The sequence below is a fragment of the Xyrauchen texanus genome, chromosome 43, assembly GCF_025860055.1.
Source record: "Xyrauchen texanus isolate HMW12.3.18 chromosome 43, RBS_HiC_50CHRs, whole genome shotgun sequence".
NCBI classification, from domain to species: Eukaryota; Metazoa; Chordata; class Actinopteri; order Cypriniformes; family Catostomidae; genus Xyrauchen; species Xyrauchen texanus.
Genome location: NC_068318.1, coordinates 33069097 through 33083678, shown reverse-complemented (window position 1 = coordinate 33083678; position 14582 = coordinate 33069097). Strand labels below are relative to the sequence as shown.

Genomic DNA, 14582 nt, shown 5'->3' with positions numbered 1-14582 from the left:
ACACACACACACAAACACTGTGAATAACCATCACACACACACACACACACACACACACACACACACACACACAAACACTGTCAATAACATCACACACACACACACAAACACTGTCAATTACCATCACACACACACACTCACACAAACACTGTGAATAACCATCACACACACACACACACAAACACACAAACACTGTCAATTACCATCACACACACACACACACTCACACAAACACTGTCAATAACCATCACACACACACACACACACACACACACACACACACACACACACACACATAAACACTGTCAATAACCATCACACACACACACAAACACTGTCAATAACCATCACACACACACAAACACTGTCAATAACCATCACACACACACACAAACACTGTCAATAACTATCACACACACACACACACAAACACTGTCAATAACCATCACACACACACAAACACTGTCAATAACATCACACACACACACACACACACACACACACACACACAAACACTGTCAATTACCATCACATACACACACACACACACACCCAAACACTGTTAATTACCATCACACACAAACACTGTCAATAACATCACACACAAAAACACTGTCAATAACCATCACACACACACACAAACACTGTCAATTACCATAACACACACACACACACAAACACTGTCAATAACCATCTCACACACACACACACACAAACACTGTCAATTACCATCACACACACACACAAACACTGTCAATTACATCACACACACAAACACTGTCAATAACATCACACACACACACACACACACAAACACTGTCAATTACCATCACACACACACACACACAAACACTGTCAATTACCATAACACACACACACACACAAACACTGTCAATTACCATAACACACACACACACACACAAACACTGTCAATTACCATAACACACACACACACACACACACACACAAACACTGTCAATAACCATCTCACACACACACACACACACACAAACACTGTCAATTACCATCACACACACACACAAACACTGTCAATTACCATCACACACACAAACACTGTCAATAACATCACACACACACACACACACACACACAAACACTGTCAATTACCATCACACACACACACACACAAACACTGTCAATTACCATAACACACACACAAACACTGTCAATTACCATAACACACACACACACACACACACACACAAACACTGTCAATTACCATAACACACACACACACACACACACACAAACACTGTCAATTACCATCACACACACACACACAAACACTGTCAATTACCATAACACACACACACACACAAACACTGTCAATAACCATCTCACACACACACACACACACACACACACACACACACACACACACACACAAACACTGTCAATTACCATCACACACACACACAAACACTGTCAATTACCATCACACACACAAACACTGTCAATAACATCACACACACACACACACACACACACACACACTGTCAATAACCATCACACACACACACACACACACTGTCAATTACCATCACACACACACAAACACACACGAACACTGTCAAAAACCATCACACACACACACACACAAACACTGTCAATTACCATCACACACACACACACACACGAACACTGTCAATTACCATCACACACATACACAAACACTGTGAATAACCATCACACACACACAAACACACACACACAAACACTGTGAATAACCATCACACACACACACACAAACACTGTCAATAACCATCACACACACACACACAAACACTGTCAATAACCATCACACACACACACACAAACACTGTGAATTACCATCACACACACACACACACACACACACACACACAAACACTGTCAATTACCATCACACAGACAAACACACACACACACACACACAAATACTGTGAATTACCATCACACACACACACACACACACACACACACTCACAAACACTGTCAATTACCATCACACAGACAAACACACACACACACACACAAATACTGTGAATTACCATCACACACACACACACACACACACACACACACACACACACTCACAAACACTGTCAATTACCATCACACAGACAAACACACACACACACACACACACACACACAAATACTGTGAATTACCATCACACACACAAACACTCACTCACACATAAACACACACACACTCACACATAAACACACACACACACTCACACATAAACACACACACACACACACACACACACACACACTATCTGTCTGTCTGTCTGTCTGTCTGTTATTCTATATATGTATCAGTGTCTACTTTGAAATGACTAATAATGAGAATGAGTTTGAATATCACTGACACACTTAATGTTCAGTGTCTTTGAATCAGTGTGTTTATAGAGTTCATGCAGACAGACAGTTTTGTAAATTCTATCTGTCTAATATTCATTTATTTCATGTTTGTACACTAATACACACAGTAAAGATGAAATGTACAGTCAGACATATGCGTGGAAATCATATTTATTCTCTTAAAGTCTTCTTCATGTGGTTTGATGTTGTCATTTGTTCAAGAGCACATCTTTAATAAAAAGGGCGGGAGTGTGTGTGCCAGTCTGTGCAGGATCAAAGCGGTTTGAGAAGTTACTCACTGGATCACGAAATCAATTTCAAGATACTCTTTTTTATATTAGAATATCTTCATGGTGTTTCCCTTCATGCCTCAGCATTATAAACACTGAATACTTCACACACTTAAACTATTAAAACATCTCAATACTTCTGTTTATTTATGAGTGTGCACATAGATTATACAGTATACATATATACAATATACCGTATATGATAAAAAGGTTGTTATAGAAACATAACGATGTATTATTATTATTATTATATATGCCGTTTTACAGTAAGTTCCTGAGTGCATTGTTTCTCGTGCGCACGCGCAGCTCTGTTGTTTTATTGACTCCTCCCACCTACATTATCATCTACGAGTGCGCGTGCACAGACATAAAGCTGAACACACCTATATAAAACATAATCGATCAATATATATCGCTGCTGTTACCGGATCTATCAGCTCACAGAGGAATACATCACACCGGATCATTTAAACCGATTCCTGCTCGGACTGAACAGGTTAGTAGCACTACAGTGATCAATACTTTCAGGATCAATAATGTATCCGATCTATAGACATTACGGTTTTATTCGGAGTATTTCACGCCGTTTCTGTTCAGCTTGTCCTCTGAACTGGAGTACATGTATTACATAGATTTAAAGGATGAGAAGAGTTTATGTTATATAATGTATATCGTGTCGCTGGATGAGCATGTTGTTTGTTAAATGTTTAGACATTAAGATTATGAAGAAGCTGTAATAATGAAGCACAATTGTTTTCTCGCTGTTTCTCAGATGGAGCCTCTTTTATCTGGATACAGAAACACATTAAAGGTGAGATCACATTTACCATGAGTTTACTGTAAGTGTTAGACATGTTATAACATCTTTATAACATCTTGCATTGGATTGATCAGATGGAAAGGGTTAATCTCGTGATTCTCGTGTCAGTTTGACTATTAGACAATTCTATGTAGAGTCATGCTTCAATTGGTAAAGATGTAAAACTTTACTGGAAGTCAGTCACACGCAAGTAAATGTAGTGTTAAATGTGTGTGTTTGATGGAGTCAGTGCTGGTAATCTCATGTGCATATCAGGAAGACAGAGGGCGTGGCTGCGCTCTGATTGGACGAGAGCTGCTGTTAAGATATTGCCGTCGCTCACGCAACTCACACTGGCACGGTACAGGACGACCAAATATGGTTGTGCGTTCCCATTGGTGGAGGCGAGCTTACGCGGGCAAATAAACAGCTTTAATGATGATGACATGCGTGAGGGCGTGGCCTCTTTTCCTCACTGTGCTGGTTTGAACCAGAGAGTATTTGTCAGAAACGGACCATTTCTATTCAAATGAACGGGATAAATTGTAACGCCCAATGGTCAACGGATGTAGAAAGGAAGTCCCGCCTTACAGTTAAAAGAGCCAATCACCTTTTAGATACAGACATCTCCTGTCAATCAAGGACGTGCATGCGCATTAGCCATATAAGAAGTAAAAAAAAAATTTTTTTTAGCGTAATATGAAATAAAGAAACACAATTTATGATTCAGGTATTGTCAGATTTTAATACTGATTTGAAATTTTAGTTTTGATCGTAATCTTGACCAACCGTGTTTTGAGATTTCAGTGTTCAGTGCTCATTCAAGTAGATAGGAGCTGCACTGTCATGACTGGAAATAACCTCCCGCGAGCGTTCCCAAAGATGCCCAGCAGTGGACTGACTCGCTGGAAAGAGACTTCGATTCAGAATCAAAATGAGCTTTATTGCTAAATATGTTTACACATACAAGGAATTTATCTTTGTGACAGAAGCTTCCAGTGCACAAACAATACAACAAGATAATAATATAAAATATATTTAAAATAAAACTCTATAATCATTGTGTCAATCTTGAATCACTGTCTGAAGTTAAAACGTGCAATTAGTGTGTGTGTGTGTATCAGTCTTTAGGATTTCCTGCCTCATTAAAGTGGCATGTGTTTATGTTCTCAGCGTCAGGTGGCCTTCGAGAAGTTTGAAGACCCCATGTCCCTGTTTTCGGGGTTTCATCCTGTACAAGAAGAGGAGCCGCCCGCGCAAGAGGTCCCGTCCGGTCTAGACTGTTTCTCGCAGGGTAAACAAGACCACCATAAACCACCATTTGGACACACAAACTCAATCTTTATTATTACTGCCATCACAAATATGGGAATGGGAATTATGTAGAGACCAAAATAATAATAATAATAATAATACAAAATATATAATTTACTCACCCTCAGGCCATCCAAGATGTGTCCGAGTTTTTTCATCAAAACAAAATTTAAAACTTTTAGGATTTAATTTGAGGCCTCCTCCATTAAACAATGCAAGCGAATATACTAAACAAACGGTCCAAAATGCATATTTAGGGTGCATCAAAATAATCCACAAGAATCCAGTAGAGAAATAAAGTTCTTTTGAACGAAAACGATTGATTATTTTGAGAAAGAAAACAACACGAATATACTTTTTATCTATAAACGTTCACTTCCGTACATCTCTGTGACGTGCGCTCGTGAGTGGTGACGTAAGCTCGTTGGAAAGGTCACGCGTCACGTAGAGGAGGAGTCAGGAAGTGCGTTATTGTTTACATATTCTTTTTATTATTATTTGGAAACGATTTATTTAATCTTTTTTTGGACACGGTGCTTTTCATCATTACTGTATATTCATTTTACACCTATAAGCTGCACATTCACACAGTGTACTGAGAAACTATAAAGGATGCAATTTGGAAAATTCTAGTTAATAATATAAACAGTATATTTAGCTAATAAGTTCATTTTAATTGTAAAGGAACTATAGGGCGTGAATAAAACAATCAGCCAGTGATGGACTCATAAATGCATTATAATGCCAAACAAGTTCATGACTAAGTGCAATTATTAGTCAATTATTACTGTCCATGTTCTGAACTTTAAAATAAAGTTTTACCATTCATGCTTATGCACAGTCCATATTTGTGTACAAAACTAATTTCTAGATTTATAGGTTAATGCTTTAGATTAAAAGGCATTTAAGATCAGGAGAAAGTGTGTCCAGCACATCGTCCTATAACTTACATCAGATGTTCGGTATGTTCATGTGTGTGTTTCAGATGTGGCGGCGTGTTCGGTGCCGCTGTTGACGCCCTGCAGTAAAGCCGTGATGAGTCAAGCGCTGAAGGACAGCTTTAATGGCTTCTCTAAAGTCCAGCGCATCTGTGGCATCTCCAACAGTGAGTCTCCTGAACACACATGAGCTGTGGACGAGTGTTTCACAGAAGCACATTGTGTTTTGTGTGGTGAATTACTGCAGAAAGCATTCTGATAAACACATTTGGTGCCTCTATTTGATGTCTAATTGTTTTAGTGAACGGAGAGAAACTTGTGTTGCATTGAGTAGTTTTATATTCGAGTCCTTCAGCCCATTAAAATGGACTTGTCGATTACTCGTAAATTAAATGGAAGTTAAAAATAGCAGATGTGACACGTACGTGGAATTTATATTTTGTTTCATTCACACATTTATCCAAAAATAAGCTGACTTCAACAGCTTTGCATGTATATTGGGAATTAATCATTTCAGTACTCGTTACATTTCTTAATGCATTAATGACACAATTATAACTGCGACAATTGATGAGAGATTCAGAGGGAAAGTACAGGATAATTCAGCGTTGCCAAAGGAAAATTAATTTGTGCTATTTGAGTTGTGTTTTTAATAGTCGATTAGTTGGTGCTGTAAAACAAGTACTTGATTAGTCGATTACTTGTGCACATCAATTGCATTTACATTTTTTAAAGTTTAATTTTGTGCCATAGTGTTATTCATCAAACATACCCACCACATTCAGTATCTCAGTGAGTATTGACGCTGACTATCACACCTGGAGTCGTGAGTTTGATTCCAGGGCGTGCTGAGTGACTCCAGTCAGGTCTCCTTAGCAACCAAATTGGGCCGGTTGCTAGGGAGGGTGGAGTCACATGGGGTAACCTCCTGGTGGTCACTATAATGTGGTTCTCGCTCTCGGTGGGGCGTGTGGTCAGTAACTCCAGCCAGGTCTCCTTAGCAACCAAATTGAGCCGGTTGCTAGGTAGGGTAGAGTCACATGGGGTAACCTCCTCGTGGTGAAATTACTGACGGATAAGAAGAGTTTTTATTTTGTTGACAATAGTCAAACTGTTTTAATTATAACATACCGTTGACAAAAATATGACGAGAAAATAATTATACTGCAAGATGGGACTAAAAACGGTTCAAGGAACGAAAATGAACGACGTTCTTGCAGAACGTACCCGAAAACCAGAACAAAGTGATCGTCAATTGTTCCAGAGTGAAATGCTGATAAGCGGTTAATTAAGTTTTTAGTTAATGAAACCAAAGGTCAAAGGTTAATCACAGTCAATGTAGCATGTGCTTTGATCCTGAAGGAAACGGTTACATTTATTTGCATAATTTCCCATTGTGGATGTGGCATTCGGTGAACGGAGACTTTAACAATTGTATAATTACTACATAAACATGCGGCTGAATCCACACACAAGACAAACATTATTACACGTCTCGGATGTTTTTTCACTAAAGTAACTCATATAGTCATTATATGCTATTATTTCAGATTTGAAATGCTTGATAATTGTAAGTACTTTGAACATTTTTGAAAATGATTCATTATTTGCTTAAGATGAAAAACTGAATGAACATTACGTGACATTATTTTGACTATTATTTAGCGCAATGCGTATTATTCCGAATCTAAATGACAAAGTGTACAAGCTAAATGACTGTGAACTCTGGGTTAGTGAGTTCAGATGGTCTGTACCGTATGTACCGTCTCTATAGAGGTGTCTGATTGAATGTGTTCTGCTGTAGATCCGTGTAAGTGGTCGCACCAGCAGGTGTTGCAGTGGCTGTTCTGGGCGTCGGGTGAATTCAGTCTCACCAACATCAACTTCTTCAAGTTTGACATGAGTGGACGGGAGCTGTGCGACCTGGGAAAAGAGCGATTCCTGGATCTGGCTCCTGATTTCGTGGGTGATATTCTGTGGGAGCATCTGGAGCAGATGATGAGAGGTGATGAGAAACATGACTTTCTAAAATCTGCTTGAGTGTCTCGTGATGCTCATGTTCAGTTCTGATCTTCTGCAGCTTGTGAAGACGATGAAGAGGTGAAGATCTCGAGATGGACGAGCAGCCGGTCTCACGGTAAGAGTTCAAGTTCTGTGCACATGAAACGCTCCATCAGAGCTGCTTCGCCGCGACACTCAAACACGGATGTTCTGCCGGTCTGTCCATGAACGGCTTGTTTGTGTGCAGGTGTGAGGTTGGAGGAATGTTCTCTGAAGGTTCCGGAGAGCCGCGGCAGTCTCCTACGAGAGCTGTTTGAGACGGGTGAATCCGCCCTGATGTCGTCCGGTCAGGAGATCTCCATGTATCCCAAACCTGAACTGAGCACCGTCAGTGTCGGCTACATCACACGCGAGTTAACCGGCGCTAAAGCTGCTCCACGCCTCGCTACAGCAGGTGCGTTCACAAACACACATTTCACACCACTAAACTAACATATTACAATTGCTGCCTCAAGTAACATATAAACTGCCTGATTTGAAACCTCGAAAGCATATTTCTGTTGTCATGGTGATTAAATACTCTCGCCGTGTTTGTGTGCAGCGTCATCACGTGACGAGACATCAGTGGAGAGCGTGGAGAACGTCGAGGGTTCTGAGAGCGTTCTGCGATCGTGGGGAAGTCATTCCTCCCTCGCCGACGCCCAGCGCGTCCCGTCCTACGACAGCTTTGAAAAGGAGATTGCGGTCAATCCGCTGAGTCTCGGGAAACAGGGTCTGTCCTTCAAAGATTACGTCCAGGAGAGGAACGAGCCGCTGGAACACGGCAAAGCCGTCATACCTGCAGCGGTGCTCGCGGGATTCACTGGTGCGTCTCCAGAACACTCAATAACTCTCGTGTCATTTCACTCTTAATTACTGAAGGTCAATGAATGTCTGTCATTGCTGTTGAACAGGAAGTGGGCCGATTCAGCTGTGGCAGTTTCTGCTGGAGCTGTTGACCGATTCCACCTGTCAGAACATCATCAGCTGGACGGGTGACGGATGGGAGTTCAAACTCACCGACCCCGATGAGGTCATTATAACATCCAATGATCACTGTAGACTCATGTGACAGGGCGGGGCCGGGTCGTGATTTTACACAGCTGGTCCCTTATCAGGTTAATCAAGATGGTGGTGCGACAGAGAGAGAGAGCGTTTATGGGCAGCTGTCTGTCATGTGTGTGTGTGTGTGTGTGTGTGTGTGTGTGTGTGTGTGTGTCGCACCACCGTCCGCAGTCGGCCTTTATCCCTCTCGGAGGTTTGATTACCCTGATAACAGACCTGGTGTGCGGAATCACGACCGACCCTCCGCCCCGTCACAACTCTGTAATCGGAGCATTTCTGTTTGATTGTTTTCCGTTTGATATTTCTCTGAATTCCCTGTTTAATAGTTTCAGTTCTGTTTAATCATCAGAAGAGTTTAATCACAGCACAACTTTGAGTTTTTATTCATTTCTCGCCTCATGTCAAGCTTTTGTGTTTCTGTGTTTTTGACCATAATCTTTTTCACCTCCGGATAAACACTTCGCTGTATGGCCGAGTGTGATTATTAAACCAGACAATTGAATTAAATAAATATAAATATATATATATATATATATATATACATCTATAAATCTGTCATTCAGTGCCAGAAATTAAATGTAATATTAAAGGAATATTCCGGGTTCAATATGAGTTAATCTCAGTCGACAGTGTTTGTGTCATGATGTTGATTAGCACAACAATGTATTTCGACTCGTTCCTCCTTTAATAAAGCACAAATGTGTGTTCAGTGAGACTCTTATAATGGAAGTCTATGGGGGCAATTTTTGGAGGATTTAAAAGTCAGAAATCTGAAGCTTATAATTTAATAAAAGCACTTACATTAATTCTTCTGTTAAAACTTGTGGATTATTTCAGCTGTAAAGTTCTTTAAATCAATGTTTTAGGGTTTACGGCATTATGTCGCCATGGCAACAAAGTAGTAAATTGTCTATAACTTCACACAGATGTGGTTATTAAGTGATTTAATGACAGTAAAATCATGTTAACACACATATTGTTTATGTCTTGGGTTTATACTTGTGAAACAGTATTTTAATGTTTACAGATTAAACCCCATTGACTTGCATTGGAAGTGTCTCACTGGAACACACATTTGTGCTTTATTAAAGAAAAGGAGTCAAAATAAATCTACATCATGACACAAACACTGTCCAAAATATTCCTTTAAGCGTTTGATTCTTAGGGGCATTATTTATTGTTTATGAGGGCAATTTGTTTTCTAACTATTTAAAAAAAGCATAACATGTAATATACATCATGTGTTAAATACTTCCTAACATAACCAGTTCATAACAAGCAGTAAAATGCATTACTAAGCCTAAAATCCAATATTAAGAACTACGTCAGGAATTATTTTAAATTATGGGGCATTTTAGTCATTTTCAATGGCATCATTGCCCGAAACCCCATTAATGTCTGACGCTGGTGTCATCTACACAAACACTGCGTGTGATGCAGCATCCTCCGTATGTGTCTGTGTGTTCGGTTCACTAACGTCACTCCTCTCGTGTCCATCAGGTGGCGCGCCGCTGGGGAAAGAGGAAGAACAAGCCCAAAATGAACTACGAGAAGCTGAGTCGAGGACTGCGCTATTACTACGATAAAAACATCATGCACAAGACGTCCGGCAAACGCTACGTCTATCGATTCGTCTGCGACCTGCAGAACCTGCTGGGATACACGGTGGAGGAGCTGCACAGCATGCTGGGAGTTCAGCCCGACACGGAGGGCTGAGGCGGTCCAGGGGGCGTTCAGGACCCTGTCGTGTCACCGTCTTGTGTTTGTGGTGAACACATGATGACATCACTGCGTGGAGAGCTGCTCGTGACTGTTACAGACGTTTGAGAGAGGAACAGATCGGACGTCATCAGATTGTTATGAAGTGATTGGAAGTGAACATGAGCTCATTAATGCCTTCAGAGATTATGTGACCGCTTTAACACGTCAACCGCGAGAGAATGAGAACTTGTGACGTTCGCTCAGTATTGATGATGTCTGCTGCAAACCGACTGTTTGTAAAGATGCCTGTGTTGCCTTTTAATGCACATCACTTCTGTGTCGGGACCAAGTGTGCCGCACAAGCCCTCAAAAGTGAAGCCAAAACGTCTCGATCGCCCCCCGGTGGCTGGTCCTAGTATAGGTCATAAGCCCCGCCTCCCCATGTTATTCAACGGGACATGAGACCAACTAAACAATTAAATTACACTTCACATATCTTTTTTCCAAAGATAGTTTCTGTCATTTACTGTCGTTTCTATCACGTTGATGTCATTTCAAGTGTTTGTTTTCAAAATAAGTTTGTTTTTAGTTATTTGATGCTATAAAAACGCTGCTGTGACATCATGATTGACAGCTGTGATTGACAGGTTCTCACTGAAGTAGTCACTGAAGCACCAACTGACTTTTTTCGGGATCTTCGGAGGACTGAGGAGATTGGAACTTTACATTTAATATCTAAATTTCTATAATTAATTATTTCACACCGTCAAAAGTCAAAAGGGGAGTGTGCTTGCGATTGATTCAGCGAGAGTGAGGGCGGGGCCTTGATTTCACGGCTTTACTTCCTGCTCACTACTGCGCAGGTCTGGTCCCGAAATCGCAACTGCGCAGACTCAAGTCCCAAGATGTCAGCGCCATATCGGGACACTGGCGGCTTCAGTTCTCACCAATGGAAAAGAGCGAAGGGGCGTCGGCCATCTTTTACAGTCTATGGTCGGGACACGTGACACCAGAAACGACTATTACAACAGTTTTACAGATTCATGATCATCATTTATTTGATTGTCCAGAAACATAATTGGGTTTGCAGGAGTTACTTTTACTGTGTCGACTTTGTTTTTGTTATTACTGTATATTTACTGTCATATTTAATTATGATGTATATTTATTTGAGGTTTTAATATCTGTATATTTGTGTTTATTTGGCGGTTAAAGAGGAACATTGAAGCTTCTTCTGGAAATATTTTACTTCAGACTACTTTTACACGTAACAGAATTATGGTCTCTTAATACTCACACAGAAATCCTGATTGTTGATTACACTTGTAAGTGCACGATGTGTTTTATAAGATTTATATATATATATATTAGAGCTTTAAATAAAGCACGGATGATGAACTGTATTGATCAGTATGAACGCTGGATGATGTCACTGCTGGAGTAAATATACATTCATTATGTACAACATTCAGAAGTTCCTGCTCTGACTCATGACGATGATGTGCGTCTCTCTGCACACACACACACATACAGAACGTTTACAATGAGCCGTTTAATGTGTCATCCTGTAAAGAAATAAATTCCTTTGAAATGAGACGTCCTGATCTCTGATCAGTCTGAAACTGATATTTGTGCTGTTACATTATTGTGTTATTCATCAGTGATTCAATCATGTGTCCCGTTCAGCACCTTCAACCACACACACAGACACACACTCTCATACACACACATTCATACACACTCACACACAGACTCTCACACACTCTCATACACACTCTCACACACACTCACACACACACACACAGACTCTCACACACTCATACACACACTCTCACACACACACATTCATACACACACTCTCACACACTCACACACAGACTCTCACACACTCTCATACACACACTCACACACACACACACAGACTCTCACACACTCATACACACACTCTCATACACACACATTCATACACACTCACACACAGACTCTCACACACTCTCATACACACACTCTCACACACACACATTCATACACACTCACACACAGACTCTCACACACTCTCATACACACACTCTCATACACACACATTCATACACACTCACACACAGACTCTCACACACTCTCATACACACACTCTCACACACACACATTCATACACACTCACACACAGACTCTCATACACACACATTCATACACACTCACACACAGACTCTCACACACTCTCATACACACACTCTCACACACACACATTCATACACACTCACACACAGACTCTCACACACACACATCTCATACACACTCACACACACACACTCTCACACACATCTCATACACACACTCTCACACACACACATTCATACACACTCACACACAGACTCTCACACACTCATACACACTCTCACACACACACATTCATACACACTCACACACAGACTCACACACTCTCATACACACACTCTCATACACACACATTCATACACACTCACACACAGACTCTCACACACTCTCATACACACACTCACACACACACATTCATACACACTCACACACAGACTCTCATACACACACATTCATACACACTCACACACAGACTCTCACACACTCATACACACACTCTCACACACACACATTCATACACACTCACACACAGACTCTCATACACACACATTCATACACACTCACACACAGACTCTCACACACTCTCATACACACACTCTCACACACACACATTCATACACACTCACACACAGACTCTCACACACTCTCATACACACTCTCACACACACACATTCATACACACTCACACACAGACTCTCATTCACACACACACACACACACACACACACATTCATACACACTCACACACAGACTCTCACACACTCATACACACACTCTCATACACACACATTCATACACACTCACACACAGACTCTCATACACACACATTCATACACACTCACACACAGACTCTCATACACACACATTCATACACACTCACACACAGACTCTCACACACTCATACATACACTCACACACACTCTCACACACACACATTCATACACACTCACACACAGACTCTCACACACTCTCATACACACACTCTCATACACACACATTCATACACACTCACACACAGACTCTCACACACTCATACATACACTCTCATACACACACACTCATACACACACATTCATACACACTCACACACAGACTCTCACACACTCTCATACACACTCTCACACACACACATTCATACACACTCACACACAGACTCTCACACACTCTCATACACACTCTCACACACACACATTCATACACACTCACACACAGACTCTCACACACTCTCATACACACACTCTCACACACACACATTCATACACACTCACACACAGACTCTCACACACTCTCATACACACACTCTCACACACACACATTCATACACACTCACACACAGACTCTCACACTCTCATACACACACTCTCATACACACACTCTCATACACACACATTCATACACACACACTCTCACACACACATTCATACACACACACATTCATACACACACACTCATACACACACATTCATACACACTCACACACAGACTCTCACACACTCTCATACACACTCTCACACACACACATTCATACACACTCACACACAGACTCTCACACACTCTCATACACACACTCTCACACACACACATTCATACACACTCACACACAGACTCTCACACACTCTCATACACACACTCTCACACACACACATTCATACACACTCACACACAGACTCTCACACACTCTCATACACACTCTCACACACACATTCACACACAGACTCTCACACACTCTCATACACACTCTCACACACACTCACACACAGACTCTCACACACTCTCATACACACACTCTCACACACACACATTCATACACACTCACACACAGACTCTCACACACTCTCATACACACACTCTCACACACACACATTCATACACACTCACACACAGACTCTCACACACTCTCATACACACACTCTCACACACACACATTCATACACACTCACACACAGACTCT

General features: G+C 41.1%; 1 protein-coding gene across 1 annotated transcript; it reads left to right on the top strand.

Annotated features, from left to right (window-relative positions):
• The first annotated feature begins 3013 nt into the window (after positions 1-3013).
• On the top strand, positions 3014-12106 carry ets2 (v-ets avian erythroblastosis virus E26 oncogene homolog 2). The gene is made up of 10 exons (XM_052115729.1): positions 3014-3155; positions 3432-3470; positions 4632-4752; positions 5758-5877; positions 7515-7715; positions 7791-7847; positions 7959-8165; positions 8313-8576; positions 8665-8783; positions 10316-12106. Exons 2-10 carry the CDS (start codon positions 3432-3434, stop codon positions 10529-10531), a joined length of 1344 nt encoding a protein of 447 aa, XP_051971689.1. The 5' UTR covers positions 3014-3155; the 3' UTR covers positions 10532-12106.
• Positions 12107-14582: the final 2476 nt, after the last annotated feature.